The 25,901-nt window shown below is 26.6% G+C and overlaps 1 protein-coding gene and 1 long non-coding RNA gene across 6 annotated transcripts in view; one reads left to right on the top strand and one right to left on the bottom strand.

Moving 5' to 3' along the window:
• Window positions 1–18,659, top strand: part of LOC135922583 (uncharacterized) — an 84,725-nt gene extending 66,066 nt beyond the window's left edge. For 2 of the 5 annotated variants that reach the window (XM_065456982.1, XM_065456986.1), the window contains 11 exons: window positions 1,159–1,442; window positions 3,123–3,224; window positions 9,021–9,120; window positions 9,642–9,890; window positions 10,401–11,026; window positions 11,192–11,615; window positions 12,424–12,583; window positions 14,026–14,233; window positions 14,386–14,505; window positions 17,621–17,684; window positions 17,750–18,656. In XM_065456982.1, coding sequence (XP_065313054.1) covers window positions 1,159–1,442; window positions 3,123–3,224; window positions 9,021–9,120; window positions 9,642–9,890; window positions 10,401–11,026; window positions 11,192–11,615; window positions 12,424–12,583; window positions 14,026–14,233; window positions 14,386–14,505; window positions 17,621–17,684; window positions 17,750–17,763 — 2,351 coding nt within the window. In that variant the 3' untranslated portion in view covers window positions 17,764–18,656. Of the gene's footprint in view, window positions 1–1,158; window positions 1,443–3,122; window positions 3,225–9,020; window positions 9,121–9,641; window positions 9,891–10,400; window positions 11,027–11,191; window positions 11,616–12,423; window positions 12,584–14,025; window positions 14,234–14,385; window positions 14,506–17,620; window positions 17,685–17,749 lie in introns of all 5 variants that reach the window. The other 3 variants (XM_065456985.1, XM_065456983.1, XM_065456984.1) reach the window with 3 other exon arrangements.
• Window positions 18,660–19,020: 361 nt separating this feature from the next.
• Window positions 19,021–21,121, bottom strand: LOC135931381 (uncharacterized). Its single transcript, XR_010573030.1, has 3 exons — window positions 21,024–21,121; window positions 20,751–20,900; window positions 19,021–19,092 (listed from the first exon to the last, which is right to left on the bottom strand). It is a non-coding gene; the product is annotated as an uncharacterized LOC135931381 (long non-coding RNA).
• Window positions 21,122–25,901: the final 4,780 nt, after the last annotated feature.

The raw sequence follows: 25,901 nt of genomic DNA on the forward strand, positions 1-25,901 counted from the left end.
GGAATGTTATTTATGCTATTAAAGTATTTTTATATAATAAATAAAATCTATAATGAAATACTCTCTAAAATTTTGTTATATGCAAATATTTAAAATAAATTTAACATTTTGTTTGGTGAGGAAATCCTGGCTAAGTCACTGCAATTAAAACTTCAAAATATCATTATTTTAATTTTGTAGTATATAAATTTTAGACTATTATGTTTTAAAATTGAATATAAAATTATTTAAGATGTAATATTATTTTATTAGAGGTGATTATGACAATGTAATTAATAATGAGGATGAAGATTTTATATGATAGTGATTATGATACTTTATCTCAATTAGTTGATTGTCTTTAAAATTTGCTAATAAGATTACTAAATTGTAAAAGGATTTTTCTAATTAAAGAAAAACTAGTCAAAAAAATTTAGTTATTTATCTGCCAGGAATTTAAGAATATGGGAAAGAGGCACACTCCATAAAAATGTTTTGACTTGTTCATAACACCAAAAATGATTAAAAGAAACCATCAAATAAAATAATTATATTTTAGTTTACTTTGTTGGGGCGTTTCCCTTTCCATAACTTTATCAGAAAATATAAATTATATATGATTTGATAATAGGAAATAAAATTAAACGAAATGATATCCACTAGGAAAATTTAATTACATCTTTTTTATTATACTTACAATAAAATATTTACGAAAAATTACGAATTTATAAATAAATGATTTCGAACACGAATAATTTTCCTTCGTTTTAGGCCTACCTATAATTCTAAATTTTAGTCGACACAAATTGGGCCGTTTAACATCTGAATTAAACAAATTTTATTAGCTAACCTTACTGAGTCTAGAAAAAGGTTAAATATACAGAGAGAAATAAGATTCCTAGGCAAATATCCAGCAATTTTTTTATTTACCAAAAAAAGAATAATATTTTGTACAATTATTTTTTTGTATAATATAATGTAAAAAAACTAAATCATTTAGGTCTCTCAAGGAAAGAAAATTTGAATTTTTATTAATTCGACCAATTATTATTCTTTGTTTGGAAATAAAAAAAAATATGAAAATATGCATAGGAAACTGCTTAGAAAAATGTAAACGGCCTTATACTAATTAAGTTGAATAGTAACACTTTAAATTTAATTATATTATGAAAACTGTAGGCGATCACATTGTACTGGGAATGGAAACGTTCCTTCAAAACGATATTCCAACCTTTATAACGGTCAGATCTGTTTCTGGGGATTTACAATCCCGTGACTCACTTCCCGCCAAATTTTTGGAAAGACCAGAACCTCAAATCACGATTAACGAAAGCACATTGGAAACTTATTCTAATCGAGAAGAAGAAATGGAAAAATACCAAATGCCGCCTTGTGCAATTTCGTACAGCTTTGATACTAGCTCTTGTGGCATCAGTATCGATGAGGAAAATCTTATGCGCGATGTACCATTTAAAAAAAATAGATATATTATTTAGAGCAAGTTTATGTCATGATAGAAATGATAATTTATGTGAGTTGATCGTTTTATTTTCATATTTAGTTGTTAATTCAGTATCCGCTATAAATTTTAGTGCCTTACCTTACATACATATTTATATTTGTTTGTTTGGTTTATACATTCAACCTCCATGTACTAGCATAGGTCTAAACCAGTAGCATCACTAGGAGGGCACAAGGGCTTTAACTCCCTTTTTTTTTAAAAAAAATATAAAAAATACACATAAAAAGTTCATTCAAATGTTAGCTGAAAAAAGGTCATTTTGAAATGCAAACTAAAAAACAGGTGATTTAAAAGCAATAATTTTTAAGCCCCTTGAGATTACTTTAGTATTATAGACCAACAAACCCGGGATTTTGAAAGAGTTAATTACCCCAACGGATCTATTACCATATTCCGATAAAGGCATGCTTAACCAATGAAAATTTAGAAAGACTTTATCGTGGACAAATAATAAAATTTAACAACTTATCCAGGTTCAGATGACAATAATTTTGACTTATTCATGTTTCTATATCATCTAACAATATGAGAAAATTTTTCTAGCGGCCTCATTTGAGGGAGGGGGTTCGTCCTCATGCAGTTCATTTTGCTTTTCCCCAGCCTTCAGCTGGGTCTCTTTTAAAAACTTATTCTTATTAGTTGGTTTTTATTATTCCTAGTATTTTTGCTCGATGGGTTAAAAATTATATCGCAGCTCATTAAATTTAAAAAAGAGGAAAAGACTAGTATGTGATAGATCACATTTTATTTTTAAAATTTTACATATAAAATCATATATTCTGTATTAGTTGATACATACAGAGAGTAAGGCTTATTATGCATATAAATTAGACATTGCATTTTAAAATGAATTAAATGATGATATAATTTTGAAGTTCATAATTCTCTAAATAATTCTTAAGAGAAAATAAACAAGAATTTCTTCAATTTGCGCCAATAATTCTTTTTTCTACAGACATCAATAAAAATGCATCCAATTTAACTTGCCCAATACTTGCCTTAAGTATGTTTTTTTAATCAAAATTACTAAATGTTTTTTACAATTTACCTGCTAAATGATCATGTTAAAGTTAAAAGATATTCTACTGCCTCATGTTGTATGCATAATTTTTTATTATTAAACTTCATGGAATCCCATGATCTAATTGTTTAGATCGTGAATAATAATCTAATATACGAACAATTATATTCCAGGCAACTTTTGAAATATATTCTACATCAAAATCTATTTTTTTTAAATATTAAATATAAGCATCTATATTTCTTCCTTGAATAAAGCACTTTATAATGATCTGAGCTCGCGAAATCTAATTCACCTTTGTACATTTAATCAAGAACAGTAATAAAGTGACAATTTCAAAGATTATTTATACCTTCCTAGCCATGCTAATATTTTAAAAAAGCTACATATACATCGTTTATAATATTATGCTATCTTTTAAGCCTTATTTTTACTCCCCTTCTTCTACCTTACAAAATCAATGATCTTTTTAACTTTTGAACTAAACAAAAGTATTTATGGAAACAGAATATATTTTTCTCCATAATCCATATGATTGCAATTTTTATTGTAAATACACGAGTATTATTGTCATTTATTTAATTTGTTTGCATTTTTAAGAAATTTCTCAGGGAATACAAAAAATTTGAAAATAAAAACCAGTCACAATTACGTTCGGATTCAGAAAATGACGCCAAGTATTGCAATCAAAATTATACGAAGGTAAATACCTAAAAGCATAAACTAAACTATGGCTAAGGTTATACCAGAGAGTTCTAGTGTTTGAGCTTTTCAGAAATTAAATGTTTTATTATATTCACCTATTAATCTAAAATATTTAAATTATTCGCAATTAATACAACTAGTATGCAGGGCGATAAATTTTTTTAATCTGTAAATGCTTGATATAACTTTTGGAATCAATTTTGTAATTCTCGATTTAGCTAGCTATCTTTATCATTATATGCTCGAAAGCTTAAACACTATAACAGTCTGGTATTACCTTATCAATATTCTTTCGAAAAAGGTTTTTTCTCCATATTAATTTGTAAATTCAAGTATCATCCATCATCAGGGCTGGGAAACACAATTTTTTTTGAATATAAAAAAGATTTTGCCCATTTATTATAGAATACCTAATCCAATCGAATATGTTACTTAGCTTCAATCAAGTATAACAAAATTTTACACTTTTGTATTCAAATTTAAGAAGAATATAAATATATTTTCCACCCTTTAAAAGAAATATATTTAATATATGTGATTCTGTCATACAATATTTATTTATTCAATTTACATAATGATTTATGCTGTCGATATGAGTTAGGTAGTTAACCTACACTATTATATTAATCATAAACCTATATATATATATTCATAAACCTATATATATATAATCATATCTAATTGACGATTATAACATATAATATATAATAGAATATTACAATATAATACTACTACTTTACTACATTTCTTCTTTGTTAATTGAGAGACGCCTACATCTTCAATCATTCGTTTTGGCGGTTTATGTGTCCGCTCTCATTTTGGCTCTCATCCCACTTCCTCTGATCACCGCTCGCCATCACCGGTTCCATAGTATCTGCTAACACACGGCCCCTTAACTGGGCAGCATATTTTCGCCGCAGTATACGATCTGGCATCTCTATTATAGGAATATAACCTCTTCTTATCTTGAATTATTCTTTCTCTCCAACCCTTAGTGGTTTCGTTCCTTATCCATACATGTTGACCAACGTCAAATTCCCTAACACTGGAATATGTCTCATGTTCTACTTTGCTTATTGGATTTATTTATCTCATTTTCTACTTCTAATCTGGTCCAATTTAGACTAGTTCTTATTAGATGACCATACATAATCTTCGCTTGCGACCTACCCATCGAGTTCTCACAGCATATACGCTGTTACCGTTTGAGTCATTGCTTCTTGTGGATCAGTAATTGATTCTTGACTGACATAATACCTTCCTTTCAAGGTCCGAATGGTTCGTTCTGCCTGCCTATTTGTCTTTGGGTGGTATGGCGTTGAACGAATGTGGCAATTGTTGTTTTTCTCACAATATAGCTTATATTCTGTAGAAATAAATTGGTCCATTGTCAGTTAAAATACTTTTAAGTACCCCAAAGGTAGTAAATTACTTTTAAATCTCGTTATCATCTCCTTCCCGATGCGTTTCTCATCAGGTCTACCGCCCATTTTGAATATGAATCTATTTCCACTAGCCATAGAGTCAACCGGTCTTGCAAAATCTAGATTTATACGATCTCATGGCTCTTTGGTAATATTTCATGAGTATAGGTCGTTTTTGACACCCAACACAAAGCTTTATATACCGTTCGATGTCCTCTTCACACTTAGGTCACCAACAATACAACCGAAAAATAGATTTCATCGCGTTTATTCCAGGATGTCCGATGTAGTGTCTCCAACACTGCATTCCTAAGTTTAGTTGGGATCAATTTGCCATTCCGTTCTACTATTCTTCTGTCCATTAATTCTTCTCACTGGGTATGGAAAATTATTAGCTCCTATTCTTCCTTCCTATTAAAACCTCTCTAACCTTGTTCAATATGTCATACCACTTGTTTTAGTATTGGATCTTGTACCGAATTCTTGCAGAGGTTTCCCTCTGAAACCTGCATATCCTCTAAATTGATATTACGAATCACCAATACGTGTTTTGTATCTCGATTCGTTATGATATCGTACAAGTAATCTAGATAAGCCGTTAGCTACAAGATTCTCACGATCCGGTCTGTATTCCACCTTAAAATCATACGCGACTATATTCCAAGCCCAACGAGCCAGGTGTTTGTTTGATATTTTGGGGTCATCCCTCTTTTCTCCGAACAACCGTTCCAAAGGCTTATGTTCTGTACAAATCTTCGGCTGTAAATAAAATTATGGAATTATTCTATTTTGAACAGCAGAGCCCTCCCTTCCCAATTGGCGCATACAGTTTTTCAAACTGCAACAACGTCTGAGATATAAAAGCGATGGGTTTTTCCTGGTTGATGAAGTAATACTACTCCAAGCCCGGTAGCTGAAGCATCACACTCCATAAACGGCAATTTAGCGTTGTACGGCGTTAACATTTCTTCTGCTAATAACAGTGTCTTAATTTTGTTGAAAACCTATATTGTAATCTTTTAAATACATTTCTAACCTTTTCAATCTCTTTAAGTCCTTTTTAATCTTTATTTTTCTGATCTTTTCATAATTTTTTTTCTTCTCATTTTTGATAATTCTTTTTTGTAATTATTTTTATTTTTCACTTATAATTTTTATTAATCAATGGCAGAAAATTTTTTTATTTTTTACATATCAAATTATTTAAATACAATTGCTGAATTAAATCGTTTGGTTATAATGTACCTTTTTAAAATTAAATAAGTTTGAACTGTAATACTAAACGATATGAAAATCAATAAAATATAATCATTTTTTAAATTTTTAAATTTTATTGTCTGCGAGAAATAAAAATTAAGTGAAAATTAAAAATAATTACAAAAATGAATTATCAAAAATGAGAAGAAAAAAAAATTGATAAAAGATCAGAAAAATAAAGAATAAAAATGACTTAAAAGATTGAAGTTTGAAATGTATGTAAAAGATTACAATATATGGAGAAAAAATCATAAAAAGTCAAAATATTGTTATGTATGACGAAAAAAAAGTAAAGAATTGTTTTAAAAAAATGGAGTAGAGAAGTGAATAAAAATAACAGGGAAAATTTATAAATTATTGAAAAAAAGACAAGAATTATCAAAAATGTGAAAAATAAATTGTAGTAAGAAAAATAATGAAAATAAACAAAAATTTAAGAAAAATTGACAAGAAAAAATTTTTAAAAATAGCAATTTTCCTTTTTGATTGACACTTTTCCTTTCCTTTTAGGAATTTTGCTTTTTAGATTGGACCTTTTCCTTTTTTGTTTGACACTTTTCCTTTTTTGATTGAACCTTTTCTTTTTTTATACACTTTTCCTTTTTTGATCGGGCTTTTTCCCAAGTCTTTGGGATTTTCCTTTTTTTGATTGACACTTTTACTTTTTTGATTGAACCTTTTCCTTTTTTTATCGGACCTTTTCCTTTTATTATTGAAATTTTTACTTTTAAATTGGGACTTTTCCTTTTTTGGGGAAACCATGCATATATTTATAAGATAATGAATATATTAACATAAGAAAATCATCTTGGAAGCAGGTTTTGAGAGCAAAGAAATCTGGAACACAAAAGTTCCATGCTTTTATCCTAGGAGAAAACAAAAGATTCAAATTCTTTGGATTATTTTATATATGATATATTTTAAATATAAAATTTTAATTGTATTTATATGTAATTATGCAATTTGAGGCAAATAAAGTTATAAATATGTTTAGAATTAAATTTCAAGTAATTTCGAAACAAAATTTATCCAAAATGTTAAACAAAGCATATTATCCCAGCCACCTCTCAAAAAATTAGTTAAAGATAAAATAAAAGTAAGACCTATCATTTAGATATAATTTTTAAATAAGCATTATTTCATAACTTTTCATAAATTTAAATATAATGATGTTTATGTTAAATTTGTTCAATTTAGCCATATAAAGAGTCATAACTCCTAAAGCCATTTATTCCAGGCTAGGAATTTGTACAAATATAAGGCAGTGTGATATCTATCTATAGTAATTTCTATTTTATACATTCGGTTTTCGACATTAATCAGATTTCTATTGTATTTGTTTTTATGTCATATTAAAGAACTATTACTAAGCTATATGATAAAATTTAAATCATGCATAATTATTTCTCGAGATATTTAAAAATAAATATTTATTCATTTTGTTAAAAATGTACCATTTTTCTGCGCTTTAAACGTCCATATCTTGGCTGGTAAGGTGTTGGGAGGTAAAATAAAATTTTATTTTTTTCTTAGTTATAGTATTACTATCAGTATGCAAAATTTAAGAAAAATTGAAAGGGGTCGATTTGAGAATTGACTTTTATGTCGATTTGATATGGAATTCACCATATCTATAATTGACGAATATAGCACATAATAATTTTCTAAAATCAAGCAATTTATTATTAAATGAGTAGTCTCATCTCTTCTCTCTATATCCACCTTTTGAAAAAAAATACTGATTTCGCAAAATGTATAACTTAAAGTTACTTTCGATTCGTATAATAAAAGTGCTGAAAATAGAACCATTTTATCAAGGATTCACATAATTGAATTTTGCTATGCATTGAAGTATTTTATAAGGATTTATATTCATATCCATTGATAATAAGATTTTTAAAAAACTCAATCAAGTGATCGAATTACCAATCAGAATCGTCATAAACTTTTTAGATATTATTGTTTTATATCCCAAAAATGAAAAATAATAGATATTATAAAATTTTTATTAAATCTTTAATAATGACAAAACAAATTAAAATTAATTTTACTGAGAATTTTGAGCAAAAATTGCTTATTTTTTAAAAGAATTAGGATAGAAAATAATAATTTTTCAATTCGAAATATTATTTTTATTCCGTCTCCAGGATAAATAAAACTTTTGCTATTTTTTGCCATCTAATATTCTTTTGTTCTTTCTTCACATTTAGATAAATTTAAATTAAGTTCTCTGGGAAACTAATATTGCATTATGTATGAAAAATTATCTATATAATATATTATTTTCAGTGAGATATTAAAAAAAAAATTCTTATTTTTTGCTGTTTTTAAAATATATTATTAATGTAAAATTGGAAAATAATGAGATTAAATAGTATAATATACGAATAACGAATTATATATGATTTTTTTTTTAAATCGTCTTACACATTAATATTAAAATTAGCACAAGTAATTTTTGCTAACCAAATTTTAGAATATTTTTTATCCAAATTATTAAAACAATATAAATATAAAGAAAATAAAGTCCGAATTTTTTTAAAAAACTAGTAGACCATCTTCATCAAATTATTTTTGTTTTTCCAATTATGCTTAATTAATTGCACTATTCGTTTAAGATAATGATCTATTTGGAAAAATTGGAAACAAATTAATTCATTTAAATTAAAATAGCCAATTAGTTAAGAAAAGTTAGACAAAAAATTTGTCGAAAAATAACTAATCTGGTGAAAAAAAGGTCAAATATTTTAAATAAATTTATTGTTCACATTAAACCTATAAAATTATTTTTTCAACTTTTTGTTTCTCATAGATTATTAATTTTTATTTATTTCAAAAATTTCCTCCTTTATATTTAGCATTTACTAATATATTTGCCCAAATTGATGTATGATCATTATTTTTAAATATATTCATGAATAAAATTTACAATGGGATTTCATCGATCATCTTGCACCTTCCAATATAAATAGAGAAAATTTAAAAAAATTAAATAACAAATCTGCTCTAGATTTTTAAATTTCCCAGTCCAACTTTCATATTTTAGCATTAGTTATTTTATCCAATTTTAGGTGTCATTTAAATTTTTTTATATAATATAATGAACTTAAAGACTTCAGCTTCAAAATATTCTCAATCATGCATCTCATCCGTCCCATTTAATGTAGGTGGCGGTGATGGCCACGTTAATACACAATTATCTCAACGTAATGGTTTATCCCTTATTTTATATCGTTGTTATAGTTCTTACAATTTAAGCGTGTAATGTATTTTAAATGTCAACCTGTAAATCTGAATTTGTAAGCTCTATTAGTTGTGTATTATGAATTCGTTGTTCATTTGTATGTATCATTTTCTCGTAAAATTATCTAAATTTAGACTTCACTTATTTGAACAAATATTTTATATATTAACGTTCAGTAATTCAATTTTATCCCTCAAAAATCTTATAATTTGTCAAATAAAAAGTCTATAAAGTGTGCAAATGCGTTTACCTATGGCCTTGTTTTATGTTAGGTGTACGAATATTAAAATTTCTTGTTTAAATATTAAGTAGGCTATGTCGATCCACTCGATTCTGTTATTTCATCAATTCTGGGAAAATGATCAGTGGAAATTTTAGGATAATTTATATATCGGCACAGCCCTAATAATAAGAATAACAATCTAATGCTAAATGCCATATTACCCAGGATAATCTAATAATATATTTTACTTAATTACAAAACTGAAGCCTGCCATATACACAAAACTTCTCTACCTTATAATAATGGTACTCCAGCATATGCTCCAACTTTAAAGAATGATCCTCGTTATTATAATTACGGCAGAAACGAAGCCCCTTGCTATAAATCAATCAATACTTTCGTTTCAGGACCTATGAAAGCGAGAAGTATCGAAAAAAACGGTTCGACGCGTAGGGGCTCTGACAATATCTTAATGCCTTTCAATAAACTTGACATTCTCAGACCCGCGGTTTCCCGTATAAAAATTTCTTTATGCATATTTTAAATGTTTTTCAGTTTTATTTAGATATTGCTTCTTTTAATATAAAATATTTTGTCACATATTTAACATGCTTGTTATTAATAAAATTCAAATTATAATATTTTTTAAATTTAGGTTTGTGTTAATAACTATTAAGTTCGTTATCTTTTATATATTTTTACTAAATATTAGCTCCGTAATATATTTCAGATAGCCCGAATCACTTTATAAAAAATTTAAGGTTAGAATTTTTTTAAATTTTATTTTCATTATTGAAAACCATTTTCATGGTATTTTTATTTTTTGCATTAATGTAGATATTTCGTATCTTTTTAAAATTGTTTTATATAATCAATCATATAATGATTTAAATTAATTTTACAGCCCTCATATTTTTGCGTCCTGAAAGCTGAACTATTTTTTTTTTAAATTCTCCGAAATGGAACCCCTATTTAATATTAGAATCACAGCTTTGATATTGTTTCATTATTTTAATACCACCTAGCTCTAACGTTTAATGTCTCTGAAACCTTCCCTCTCCCTTTAACTCGTAGAAGATCTTTGACGACGTGCAATAATGTATTTTACGATTACAATCCCCCAACTTACGATCCCTACTATAATTTTCCTCCCTTTCAAGTCCAGTATCCCGAAATTAATCGGTACGAAAGGCCCTTTTACCCCCAAAACGTTGCTTTAGCATATGAAAAAATTGATATGACTGGGGATCCTAGGCGTTATAATAGTACTCTTCCTAGAAATTTTGGTAGTTCGGGACCCGTCTCCTCTTTTACACGATACCCTCGTCAACAATTTATGGAAAGAAGGCGGGACGATTACCTATTGAATATTAATGGAGGAAACAGACAAAGAGTTAATGAATACGATAATTACGATAGCCTTAAGGATAATGAGTTGGAAACTATACAAAATTATCCGCCCCGTTTCGATGTGGAAAAAGATAGAGCGAACGAAGCGACAAGTACTTATTCTAGGACTAATTCAAAAGCCAATCATTTTGACAGGAGGAGAGCGGATATAAATCCTGATAAAAAGGTGCCCGTTTGGGTTCGGGCCCTCTTCAGCTACAATCCTAGTACAATGTCACCTAATGATCCCGAAGCAGCCAAAGTATTTAAGCAATATTATTTTATTATATCTGCATTCATTTAGATATACATGACTTATTCATATTCGAATATTTTTATCTAATAATATATATCCTATGATTTCATCCATTTTCATATTATATTAAAAACATATTTCTTTGCCCATCCCCCTAACTTTTGTATATAGGAGGAACTTTCTTTTCTTAATGGTCAATTAATAAGAGTTCTTTCCGCTCTAGACCCTGATGGATTTTTTTGGGGCTCGACTGATCCTATGTTTCCTATTTCTTCAATCTCCTCAGCTAGTTCCAATCAAGATGATCATTTTAATCCGGCTTCACTGAACCAAGAAGAACGCGAATTAATTGGCAAAATCGTGGGATTAGTTCCCATAAACATGGTGAGCTCACCTTTGAACCCAGCAGAATTAGGACAAGCCATAAGCTATGTGCCATTTTACCCAGATATTAAGGTTAGCCTACCAGTATCGGTCGATGTGTCACAAATCAAACAGCATAAGCCTTCATATCCTGGATCTAAGAGGAATAATATTTCGAACAGAAAAATGTCTAGTAGTCATGACAGAGATCATGACTTAAATTTGGAGGAAGGTAATCAAAGCGCTTTCTCATTTCTTTTATATATTCTTAAGATTTTTTCACGAAATTTTACATTTTATATATATATACATTTTTTAGTCGCATAGTGTCTTTTTCAAACACACAATGAATGACCTTTTGTATTTTCATAGTCTCCTTTCCGAACATTAATTAAATCCGGTTAGGACATAATATTTTTGATAAAAGTCACTATGTCTAAAACATGACCGGGCAACGGACAAAATGCCCGCCATTTAATTAAAAAATTTACCTTATTGAAATATTTCATTGTTAAAATATATTTATATTTTATTTATATTTAGAAACAATTTTTATATAGTCTTTAATATATTCTTAGTTTTAAATAGCTATTTTATATAATATAATGTATTTTATATAACGATAAAAACTATTAAATTATAAACAAAATAATTTCCTCTCAAATTCTCGCAATTTTTTTTTGCCAATTTTAGCGTATCCCTACCTATTTTTTTAAAAGTAATAGCAGACCTCGGCCTCAGATTTTAGAACTGAGCTTAACACAATTTAAACTAAAATATATTATATATAATTAGAGGACAACATTTTTGAATTTTAGCAAAAAAATTAGAAAAACTTCAGTAAAATAATTTTGAAATGAGAATATACTAAAATAATGGTCTGTTATAATTTTCTTTTAATTTAAAAGAAAATGTATGCGGACAAGAACTGTTTCTCCTAGTACCAAAAACTATAAATTTTTGATGTGATATCTATTTGAATTGGTTTTATTTATACTTTCATGGCAAAATTTATTGTTTTTCTATTATTATTATTTTAGTAAACGCCAGCAAAAACTCAAAAAATAAAGCAACGAAAAAAACTGATGAAGCTTCTTTCAAGCAAAGATCCAAAAACTCTGAGTACCCACCTTTTAGATCGGTAAAAGGAAGGACTTCTCAAAACGCATCACAACCTTTAGCAGTTACCGATAAAAATAAGTCATTAATTTTTTAAAAACTTTTTATAGATTCTATTAAGGCTGAGTAAAACAAGCCCAGTTTTGTTTTTGAATTGTATCTCTTTGTATATGATATGAATGTGAGCTTTCGGTTTTGAATTCTTCAAAAAATTACTGCTTTGTTGAATCTTATTCGTTTAAGAGAGCGTCGGTAATCTAAAAAAGTGATCCGGTTCTTAGATTTGACTTGGTTCCTAAAGTTCCGGTTACACTCTATAAATAGGTTTTGAAAATTTTTCTAACTAATAAATGAATAACAACATTTTGAACAATATAATATCGCCTTAATCACATAATATCATGTATTAGTTTATTTATTTTATATTTTTGTAATGTTTATTTATCATTTTTTCATTTTTTGGTAAATTTGAATAGACAAAAGAATAAAGGATTTGAAAATAAAATAAAGAATATATTGCAATTTCTATATTACGAACATAATATCCTTAATAGCAGGTCTTCGAATCGAACACAGAGTTGTTGAGCCAGGTTGACGGTATTTTTCGTGAGTATCTGAACCCCCTCCCCCTTCCTCCAACGATCGAACTCAGGCTAATTGTTTAAAATTTAATGAGGAAATGTTGGAAAAAATGCTTTATATTGATGAATAAATTCTCTCCAATATTATTGAATTTTATATATAATTATAAAGATAATCAATTATTTATGACATTATTAATTATTGCCTTAGTAAAGTTTCAATAAAATATTATATACCTAGTTAAAAATAGCCTTTTTACTTAAATTAAAAATTTTGACAGGCACTTTAAAAATTTGACTAACTCCTATGAACCTTCGAATCTATTTTGTTAATCTACCTTGAACCTAACCCGGGTCACGATTTTGATCTGGGTTTGAACCAAACTTGACCAAAATAATAGCGTGTTCGAAGCACTGTTAAAATTGACACTATTTTATTTTAAATGTTTCTGCCTGAAAATTTTGAAATGGCGTTTCAGTTCTAAGGTGGTTCTAAATTCTGCTCTATAATTTGATTTAATATTTTAGTAACTAGATAAAAACTCTATAAAATTTATTCTTTAAATTCGAAACTTAGTCCTATTTTTAAAATTATATCATTTAATCTGGTTGAAAATGTTAAACAATCTTATAACAGAGCGTTTAATATTCATTTACTACTACTCACTTCGAAAAAATTTGAAAATACAGCTAAATTATTCAAAATAACGAAATTTTAAAAATTTCGGGTCACGTCGTAAAATGTTAAAAATAACATCCGTTATGCCAATAAAATTTTGGGTTGATATTTAAAAATAAATAAAAAAATTCAAATCCAGGCCTGGCCTAAAATTAGGTCTAAACTTATATTATATAATTTTTCACAATGACACTCAAATTTAGGATATCATGATTAAATGTTGATCAAACTTTACCAATTAAATAGAAATTTTTCTCAAATAGTAATATTTCATCGGAAAGATTTTTTCAAACTCGGCATATTCAAGAGGGCGTGATAAAACGGAACATCGAAGGTGAAACTAGACTTCCCGATGACCGACCCTTAACATCAGAAGCTGTTCCGTCCTCTTTATCTCCTCTCAAGTCCAAAAGGATGATAGCTTTGTACGATTATGACCCCAAGGTTTTGTCACCAAATGTCGACGCCGATGTAAGTTTGTTTATTTTTTGTTTACTAACAATTTTTTTTGAAGATTATACTAATATTAATTTAATGCGATATAATAACTTGCTCTAACATTCTATCAATTGCATTAAAACATTTTATAAAAATCGTTAATTTTAATTTTTTTTATAAATTAGCTTGAAATATCTTTCAAAATTGGTGATATTATCATTGTGGAAGGCGATATGGATCCGGATGGTTTTTATATGGGATCCCTTGGTGGAGTTAAAGGATACGTTCCATCAAATTTCTTAAAAGTCTCAGTTAATTTATTTAATTGATTTATCTTCTTATTTGTTTAATGGCAACTAATTTAGGTTTATCTGGGTGGGTGTGGAATAACTGTACCTCGAATCCCCCTTTTTCATTTTCTGCTATCTTAAACATTTGTTAAAACGTATTTTTTTTTTCATATCTATCTTGACCACATTCATTTATATTGTTTTTGATTTTTTGCTCAACACAATACATCTCTCGGCCTTCTCATGGCATCATCTATCAATTATTTTCTTGCCCTTCATTCCCTCATAGATGCCTCACACTAGAATTCTGTAGAGCCGGTGGGGTGATCATCAATAAAATATATATCCGGCCCGTGGTCCGGAAAAATATTACTGGCACATTTCCTCCCTATTCTCCTTTTTTGTCTGAAATAAATATTATAAATAAAATGAATAAACATCAATAAAATATCAAAGTTAGAGTTTCAATTTAATTTAATGTATAACATTAAAATATATAAAATAAAGTTTGAGATATATTTTATTTCGTCACTGGCTGGGCCTAGAGTAAAAAAGAGTATAACCACCTGGTTTCGGGGTACCTTAAGCATCCATCAAATTATTATCATCTTCCTTTTTTTCACTTTTATTTATCATATTTCCCTACCATGGATCATATAACTTGTTACACACAGCGTATATAAACTCATCCCTTCAGAGACAAAAGGATAGCATTTCTTTAAACATCTTAAATCCGTGTTTAAACCCTTGTCATAATCGCAGAATCAACGTTCTCAGGTATCATTTATGCAACAAAACTTATTCACTTTCTCAAATATATCCCTATTTTTTATATCAAATTCGACTTATAGCCCTATAAACCAGCCCGATACCTCGCCTTGGACTTAATAAAGTAAAATAAGAAGTAATGTTTTTTTCCTTTATTAAAATAAAATTAAAACTTCCCTTGAATATGGAAAAATCAATTAGTTATTTTTTTTTATTTAAATTTATAAAATACGTTTAATTTGTATTTTTAATTAAAAATTCCCGATCGGAACAGGGCCCGTTGAAATTAATAAAAATCGTGTCGCTATGGCTGAAATTTAAAAAAAATTGATTGTAGGACTTTAATTAAGTAAGCCATCATCCTTGGACTTACTATCAATATTACTAGTACTGGAAATATCTGTCACCATTCATCTATGTTTGAGGAGCATTATCTAGTAATCTCGTGCAGCCTCCTGATAATACCCCTCCTTAATAAACTCTGCGAATATATAGTAAAGCTTCTTTTTCTCTACTTGATACTTTTGTATTGTATAATTGCGAAAATTGCGTTTGTCATACTTTCCCGAAAACCGAACTGCAGGTCAATTTTCATTTGATACCATGAGTGGCTCCTACAACGAGAAGAGGGGGTAAAAACCAACTGTTATAAAATTTGCATTGGGGGTACACACCTTTGAAGCAATTGCTTCAGGGAAATATTATTCAACCATCATGTGGGTATTTTTATTGGAAATACTTTTTTATTTTAAGATTATTACATATTTATTGTTTTACCTTTATAACCAAGAAAAATCCCGTTTCTTTATTGGTTATCAAAAAACTATTATATTAAACATGACAAATTTAAGAACATGTAATCCAAGAGGGAGTTTGGATACTCTTCTTGGTTTTGGGGATATATTCATTTATTCAATGTTTTAAATCCATTTCATCCTTAATCCTCATTTCTTTTCAATTTCAAACAATGCTCAGAAATGTTAACCAAAAAAAATATAAATGTTTAATAATGTTTAATGAATAATTGCACATCTCAAAATATGAAGGACGATAAATGGACACACCAGGCTCGAATCGTGATCACGATCTTTTCAAAAAATGGATCGAAATCCAGGATCCCTTTTTTAAAATAGGATCACGATCCTTTTATAAGTAACATTTTTATTAAGACATTTTTCCAAGTCTTATTTTATAAATTTCTGAAGAAAATTTATGCTCAATACAAATAAATTAAATATAGTGTAAATTTATTTTAATAGAATAATAATTTTGGAATGATATAACAACAATAACAATATAATTATTTATAATATCGTCGCATGATAATTAGGTTATTTTATATCCACTTTTTGTCAAAAATGACTTTTTTACATATCAAATTTTTGTAATTATACTAATCTAGTTACATAAAAAATCCAAAATATTTATAAAATAACTCAAATTAAATCATATATTAGGTTAACCATCTATTGAAAACAATAGAAACTTAATTTTTAAAACAACTGTAAAATTTTACAGTGAAGATAGAATATTCTAATTCTCAGGCAACCATATTCCAAATAAACCTTTAATAGTAAATTTTTCCTAAATTATTGTCATTCAAACACCTCCGTTCATTATGAATCTGAACAAGCGCTTGATAGCAAAGGTGTTATATTCAATATAAAAAAAAATTTAATTTACATAAGCGGTTTATTAATTAATCCATAGTTAAATTTAAAAAAAAATTATTAAGGGGATAAGCATTTCCCCAAGAATATTTCCAAAAAATTTCAATTTCATTCATACAGACATTTGAATTCATAATAGGGTTTAAAGAAAATTGATATTAGAAACAGATTTTAAAATTCGATCAGCTTTAAAATCCTGTCGGATCAGATCCCATTATGAATCCAGCCTTATTATTTTTTAAAACATTAAATTGTATTTTTATTATATATTTGAGTATGTAATTAAAAAGTGGGAGGGGAAATGGGTTAAATTTTATAGATATAGATGCTATTTGCTTTATAGGCTTGAGGGTATAGAAGCCACTTATTCTCTTCATGTTTACAGCATTCCACCTTTGATTCGCTACCAAACCGGATTACCAACAGAATGTCAGATCTTTTATAGCCGTCATGGATCTGGCCATCACGAGTTATAGTTCGTCCTTATTTATCATTTCTTTATGTCCTAGGAGGATAGGGGTTCCACGGGGTACTTTGGGATGTAGTCCTCCCATATTTTATAAGTGTCTTGGAGCGGTTTTTGCTACGAGTGAGTGATAATACTTTTATATATAATCTAAATTTTATAACTTTAATCACTTATTTACTTATTAAAGGTTGCAAAAAATATAAAAATTTTTTTTAAATAAAAGGAGCTTCCACCTTTGCCTGAAGATGATCCAGAACTACTTGAAATGCAACCTAAAATGAATCAAAGTTTTTAATATTTATATATAATTTATTTATTAATGATTTTGTTAATTTATTTCTCTTATTCATAGAGCGAACTAAATAGCAATTAGAGAATATTCTTTTTTATTGAACTACAACTGTGGGGATTGTTGAAACATATGCAAACAATTTTGATATGAATGGATTATAATTTATTAATTTTTTGCTGAGTTTTTTTATTGTAAATTTGCAATTAAAAACATTATTTATTAATAATTCTATAATTAAAATATATTAACTAGGGATGAAAAAAGACCTCTTTGTAAACAAAAACAAATATTTTTTTAAAATAAATTTAATTGTATTGCAAATTTTTCATTATCACAATCATTTTATAATTACTATTGTAATTTTCTTAAAATATTTAATTAATCTCTACATTTTTTTTGAATAAGAAAATTAATTTCATTGGTCCAACTCAAGGAATGCATTTTTAATCACATGACCTGTCAGATTTGACAAGTCATTAATAAAAATGAATAAACTTTATTAAAACTATTTTTTATATATTTTAACACTAGTCCATATCTCTCGAACTTTTAATTAACCCTAACCCATATCTCTCTAACCTTTAATCCTACAAATTTTTTTATTTTTAAATATATTTCATCCAATTAAAAAATTTCCTTGAATTGAAGATTTCTTGAGATGGTTTTATTATCTAATATAATATAAAAAAAATAAATCAAACAGAATATACTTTTCATTGTTCTTCCATCGTTGTTGGTGGCATTGTTTTTTGTTGTTTTTATGATTTATATTTTGAGTGTTTCAAAATATATTTAAACCTATTCTTTGTTTGAAAACACAATTTGTTTGTTTTTTTTATTTTTATATCCCTAATTAAAACTAAATCTTATTAAAGTGTTTTATATTATAATAATGTAAAAGATATCCAAATTAATTTACATCAAATCTATATAAATCAGATGCCAGTTTTCTATTATTATTTGACAGTTATCTCTTATTAATTGTGAGTTTTTTGTCATACTCATGACATATTGCGAAACTTTATAAATTTTTATCTTTTACTAATCGAAAAATTTCTCCTGACAATTTAAAATTACAATATTCATGGTTTGACAATTTTCTACTTACAATTGATTTCTTTTTATTGAATAGAAAATCGAAGTATAATGTGAACTATTAGAGAAATTGGAAAAATTTTAAATGAAATTAAAATAATATAAGGTTTTATATAGTTTTTTGCATACGACATGCATACAATGTTAATTCATTTATTTAAATAAAATTGTTTATCAAAATGGAATTACAAAATCGCAATTACTGGCTATGTTAAAAATATATTTAGAAGTAATTGGACTTGTTATAACTTTCAATTGGGTAAAATCAACATCGTTAGAGGATATCGGTATTACAAATATTTTCGCATCTATAAAAAAAAATAAGATAGAAATGTTAATTGTTACTTGTAAAAGAAGTTTAAAAAAATTATTATTATATGAATTCGCAATTATTTTTGTAATATACACAGTAAGGATATGCAAAATTAGAGTTTGGGCTTATACACAAAGTGGCTTGAACATTTATAAATATAAATAACAGTTATAATATTCTTTATACCTATTATTTTTCTATCATATGACCTATATTGCCTGTATATTTTACTATCACATTTTCTCATTTCATTCCTACCATTAAAGCTATCCATTGTATTAAATATTTATCTTCATCTTCCCTTGCCTTAAAATCAGGTATCTTTCCTTGCTCCCAATTTTTAATACCTCCAAATCAATAAACATATTTTTTAGTGGCCTGACTTCTTTTAGCTTTTCTTCTAAACATAAGTTCAATAAAATCATTTAGATCACCATAAATTTTATTTTCTTTCCTACTAAATTTTATTTTTTTAACCTCTTTTTTTAGTCCATTTTAAAATTTACTTTCAATTTTAATATAATCCACGAGCTCAAAGTTACTATACCCAGTACCTTTACATAAATATCAAACTAAACTATGAACCAAATAATATTAAAATGTTCTATAATGGACAAAAGGTATCTTCTATCAGTGCAGTTCTTCAAACAATTAAGTTAAATACTTATATAGTTTTATTATACATATTTGATTTGATATTCTTAACATAGATTACTTTTATATTTACTAGAATGATAAAACAAGAATTAAATTAGGATGATAAAACAAGAATTAAATTAGATAAAAACGAAAATATTTTTAAAATAATAAAAAAATAAAAAGATGGGTCTTTTTATTTGGTACCACAGTCTCAGCCGGTCTATTTCAGACATCCATGGACCGTGACCTTCAATAATAAATGTTTTAGAGTTCCTGAATTTCGCTACTTATTCATATACAGTAGTGTTGACTAACTAATAGTTTTAGTCGAACAATTCGACTAAAAACTTTAACGACTAAATTAGTCGATTAGTCGACTAAAAACGACTAATTTAGTCGACTAATCAGAGAAGATAAACAAAAAGAAGTAAAGTGAGAATTTGTCATTAAAATAACTATATGAGTTATATTATAAGTTATTTTTAATATATTTTTTTTTGAATTTCTTTTTCTTTGAAGGAACAGGTTAAAATTTTAAATTGTTATTTTTGAACTTTTTTAAAATTATTTTAAAGCAAGGTATAAATATATATTGTAAACATGTTATATTAAAATTTCAGTGAAGATGTACCATAGAAAAGTGACAATTCTCATTATCGTCATTTAAGTTTTTTTGAAATTTTTTTAAGCAAATGGGTAAAAATATATATTGTAAACATGTTTTATTTAAATTTTAGTGAAGATGTACCATAGAAATTTATTTAAATTTCAGTGAAGATGTACCATAGAAAAGTGATGGAAGATTTTTCAGTGAAGATGTACCGTAGAAAAGTGATGGAAGATTTTTCAATTAAATGTCATAATAAAAATTTAAAAATCTCATTATTTCATATTTTAATTTTCATCCTCCTTTTAGGGTTGAATTTACCATTTTCACTCGGGTTTTAAAATTTTTGTAGCAACACCAAACATTGACAATTGTTATAAATAATAATTTTATAAATATTTAATTACTTATATCACTTCTAGCAAAATCCGCTGATTTTTTAGGGTTGATCTTAGAATTACCATTTGTTATGATAAACATAAGCTTCATCGCCTTCTGTCTACCGCCACCTTTGAGCATTCTCCTTGCCACATTGATTACTCTATCTGTCCTTACGCCTGTTCATTATATAAAAAAAATTAAATGTATAAATGTGTTTTAAAAATTTCTTAAATTTAAATGATATATTTTTTTAAAAATTTCTTAAATTTAAATGATATATTATAAGGTTGAAATTTTACCAGGTACGGGAGCTGTTGAATCAGCTAACGCAGATAAAACTTTTTCTAGATTATTGCCCTCATACAGTTTTAATGATATGATTGGCTCGGATGAAAATTTTATTATTCCTACCCTTGTCCCATTTTTATTTATAGGCTGAACTGCATTTATTAGCTTAGTCAATTCCTATCAGATATTTTAAATAGAATGCTATTTTTAGGAAAAATCATCTATTTTATACATATATTATGATAAAGTTTTTAAAAACGAATCAAATAAAAACTTAAGGTATAGTTTACACTCTAGTAAATTGTCAAAATTTATGCTGTTTTATCAAGATTTATATAGTAAAAAAACAAATTGGGATGAATTTCTAACTAGATTTACCAAAAGTGAGGAAAATGAAAGATTAATGTATAATAGCTGACAAATATTAAGGGCTACTAGTCCAAACTAAATTTTTAAATATGTCGAATGGTATTAAGGAATTTGTTTAATCCGAATTCAATTCCTATTTTCTAATATAAAATAATTCGTATTTGTAGAAACAATAACATTCGATTTGATTCGTCAAATATTCGATTCGAAAATTAAATTCTTTAAAAATATTTTCAAAAATGAAAAAATGTATTATTAGAATTTCAAAAGTGATTTATAGATGTGAAAAAAAATAAAGAGTTCCGCAAGGAAATGCAATAAATATAAATAATTTCATATTTAATTAATAATTTTTAATATTTATGAATCATTTCAAATATTTACAAGTTCTTTTAAACATTATAAATAATTTTAAATTAATACGAATAATAAATAAAAAATTATTCGACAAATAATATATTTTATATTAGAATCGAATATATTGTTATGTTTTAGGTATAATACAATAGGAATCATTTGTCAAATTTTTTTAATATGTTTATAAATATTTCAAAATTTGTGAAAAAAATTAATGAAATAGCATAATGCTTACTTTTTAATTAAGAAAAACTTTAGGGGTTGGGTAAAAAATAACTTATAATATTATATTTAAAATAACTAAAAATCTATTAATTTAAATAAAAATAAATATTGGCAGTATCAACCCAACAGTTATAATCGGTACTAAAATTACAAAATTTTTAAGCCCAGCCCGGTTATTATTTAATCTTTGCTGGGTCTTGTTCGAATTTTATTAAGATTGCCTCCCCAGAAATATCCTAATAATGAGGATTTAGGTTTCATGATTTTTATAGCAATAAACATAAAAGTTTAAAAAAATATTTATTGAATAAATAATCATAGTTAGCAGATTCTTAATCTTTAAAATTATAGGCATTAGAAGATTTTTATCGATTCTCTATTGAGCATGCCATGCATCTAATCTTTTCATGCCCGGCCCTATAATATTTTTGCCCGACCCAAGGCATTCTAGATCTCTAATGGGTACTCGATTTGAGCCAATTTTTAAAAACAGCTAACTCAATGGTTTAGCCAGAAATATATTGTATAAGCCTCGAGATTTCGTTAATAGGTGTTCAAACCTTTGTGTCACCTATGAGCAAAATCTTAAGATTTGCATAATAATTTTCCTAATAAAATATAGAGTTAGTCGTTTTTTTAAAATCGGCTCAAAATGAGCCGTTTAACAACACTACTAATGGGTATATCTTTGCTCTAGGTATCATTAAATATATAAAAAAAATTCATTTTAAATGAAATCCCATTCTTCTAGTGTGAAATTGAATTCCATTAATAAACATTTTATTTCATTCTGGTTACATGTTAGTAGAACGAAAATCTAAAAGCAGTGAATACATTATCGCGTATGCATACTGCGCATGCATTACAGTGAATATATAACCGCTAATGCATTCCCTCTTATTTATTAAAGAAAGATTGTATTTCTTCGAATATATTGCGAATTAAGGATTTGAAATGATATTTTTAAGATAAAATTGGCCATGCATATTTAAGGGGCCCATTTTGGGTATGAAATACAGGGTTTCCCGTTCAAAAAAGCAAAAGTGTCAATGATAAAAGGAAAAGGTTCAATCAAAAAGGAAGATCCGATCAAAAAAGGAAAAGTGTCGATTAAAAGAGAAAAATTTCCTAAAATGAAAGGAAAAGTATAATTCAAAAAAGAAAGATCGTTATTTTTTCAAATAGTTTTTATTTTTTTTATTATTCCTTCTTATTTTATTTCTAACTTTTTGCGATTTCTTTAAGTCATTTAATCTTTTCCTAATTTATTTTTCTTCTCAATTTTGATAATTCATTTTTGTCACTTTAAAAATAATTATAAATTTTCCCTGTTATTTTTCTTCACTTCCTACTCCATTTTTTTAACAATTCTTTTCGCTTTTTTCATCCTACATAATAACATTTTGACTTTTTATGATTTTTTCTCCTTATATGTTAACTTTTACATATTTCTAACTTTTTCAATCTCTTAAGTCATATTTTTATTTTTCTGTTCTTTTCTCAATTTTTTTTCCTCATTCTTTTTAATTATTTTTAATTTTCACTTAATTTTGATTTCTCATTGGCAGACCTTATTTTGATTAGAAATTTTTGCATAATTTAATTACAATCATGATAATATAGTAAGAAACAAAAATTTATATTAATAATTTCTCTTCTACATTTTGCAATATAAGTAACCATATTTCTAAAATAATTATTTACATCCTCTCAGATATTCCTTTCTTTTCCATGCTCTATAAAACGAATTAATCTCAGTATGACTAAATAATACTGCATTGCTAAAAATCAAATTAATATTATATAATCTTTTTTTTAAATTAATTTTCATAAACATTTTCAATATTAAATAATTTCAATTCTATTTTTACAATATTAATGAAAAAAAAATCTATTTACTAGTTTATTACAACTCAAGTTTTTTTTTCAATTTTAAAATTTAACAAATATATATTCTTAAGAGGGCGTTAAATGCATAAACATGAAAATATCATCTTAGGAAACCAGAATGAATATTGATTAGCGCTTTTTTTATATTTGGGTGTAAAATAGATGTGAAAAACATAAAATTTTAAAAAAATATATAGGTTTTCTTTGACATTTAATTTATGAATAGGTTTAGAATCGAAAAATAAGAAAACTTGTAAGAAACATATTGCTGGTGTTATTGATCAAAATCTCTTTATTTTTGATTTATAAGTGTATATTTAGGTGTTAAGCATTATCCTAAAAAATTTTATGATTTGACAGAATGCCTAGCTCAAAACGACCACTTATTTGATATTCGAGTGATTAAATTTGCTAATAATATCAATTATAAAATGTTCATTTTTGTTTTATTTATCTATATACGTGTAAATATTATCCCAATTAATAATATTGTGATTTGACCGATAACCGATTTGAAAAGGAAATACGCTGGCGTTATCCATGGAAAATTCTTCATATTTGGTTTATACGTGTACATTTAGGTGCAAAGCATTATCCTAAAAAATATTTTGAAATGATTTGACCAATTGCCGAGTTCAAATCCGACCACTTACTAAATATTCGATTGATCAAATTTGGTTAGTAATATCAATTTAATATTGTTAATTTTTGTTTTATATATCTATAAATACGTGTAAAACATTATCCCAAAATAAATTTTAAAAATATCGTGATTTGACCGATAACCGATTAATCCAACTCAATGACTAAATACTGCATTGCTGGCGTTATCCATGGAAAATTCTTTATTTTTGGTTTGGTTTACATACGTGCATTTACGTGGTGAGCACTATCTTAAAATATATTTTGAAAATATTATGATTTGACCTCAATTGATATTAATAGCAACTATGGTCAATCGAATGTTTAGTAAGGGATCGGTTTTGAGCTCGGCATTCGGTCAAATCATAATATTTTTAAAATATTTTTAGTACAATGCTTAACACCTAAAAATCCACTTATAAACCAAAAATAAAGAATTTTCCATGGATAAAGCTAGCAATGCAGTATTTCAATTTAAAATCGGTTATCGGTCAAATTATGATATTTTTAAAATATTTTTTGGGATAATGTTTTACACATAGTTATAAATAAATAAAACAAAAATGAACTTTATTAAATAGATAATAAACAAATTTGGTCACTCGAATATTTAGTAAGTGGTCGGTTTTGAGCTCGGCATTCGGTTGAATCATAATATTTCAAAATATTTTTTATGATAATGCTTAACACCTAAATATACATGTATAAAACATAAATGAAGAGACTTTGACCAATAACACCAGCAATATGTTCCTTACAAGTTTTCTATTATTTTTCTATTCTTAACCTACTCATAATTTAAATTTCAAAAAAACTATCTTTTTTTTTTAAATTTTAGGTTTTTACATGTATTTACACCCAGATATAAAGATAAATATATTTAAAAAAATAATATAACAATTAAAATATATTATCTCAAATAATATTTAAAAAAATACACAAAAAATAAAAAAAATTTAGCGATCAAAAGATATATCAAGAAAAAATTCATGTAAAAAATAAATATATAAAAAATCATTTTAGAAATATATATTAAAAATCAATTAAAAAATATATTTAAAAAAATAATATAACAAATGAAAATATATTATATCAAAAAATAGGGTAGGTCTATAAGTCGAAAAGAGGTCCGTGAAGTTGGCCCCACAATTTTTGATTTTCTTTATCAGTTGGTGTGATTATTACCCAATTTGTACCGTTTTCCGTTCGATTTGTATCATCACCATTTTTAAGATATTCAAAAAACAAAATGGGGGGGGGGGCAACTTCACGACAGCCCCCCAACTTTTGAACCTAAAAATAAAAAGTGAATAGGTCGATAGAGAATGATTTGTACCGTTTTCAGTTCGATTTGTACCACCACCGTTTTCCAGCTATTGACCGTTGAAAATACGGCGCCAAAAATA

Source organism: Gordionus sp. m RMFG-2023, chromosome 1 (genome assembly GCF_954871325.1).
Source record: "Gordionus sp. m RMFG-2023 chromosome 1, tfGorSpeb1-WG-v2, whole genome shotgun sequence".
In the NCBI taxonomy this organism is placed as follows: domain Eukaryota; kingdom Metazoa; phylum Nematomorpha; class Gordioida; order Chordodea; family Parachordodidae; genus Gordionus; species Gordionus sp. m RMFG-2023.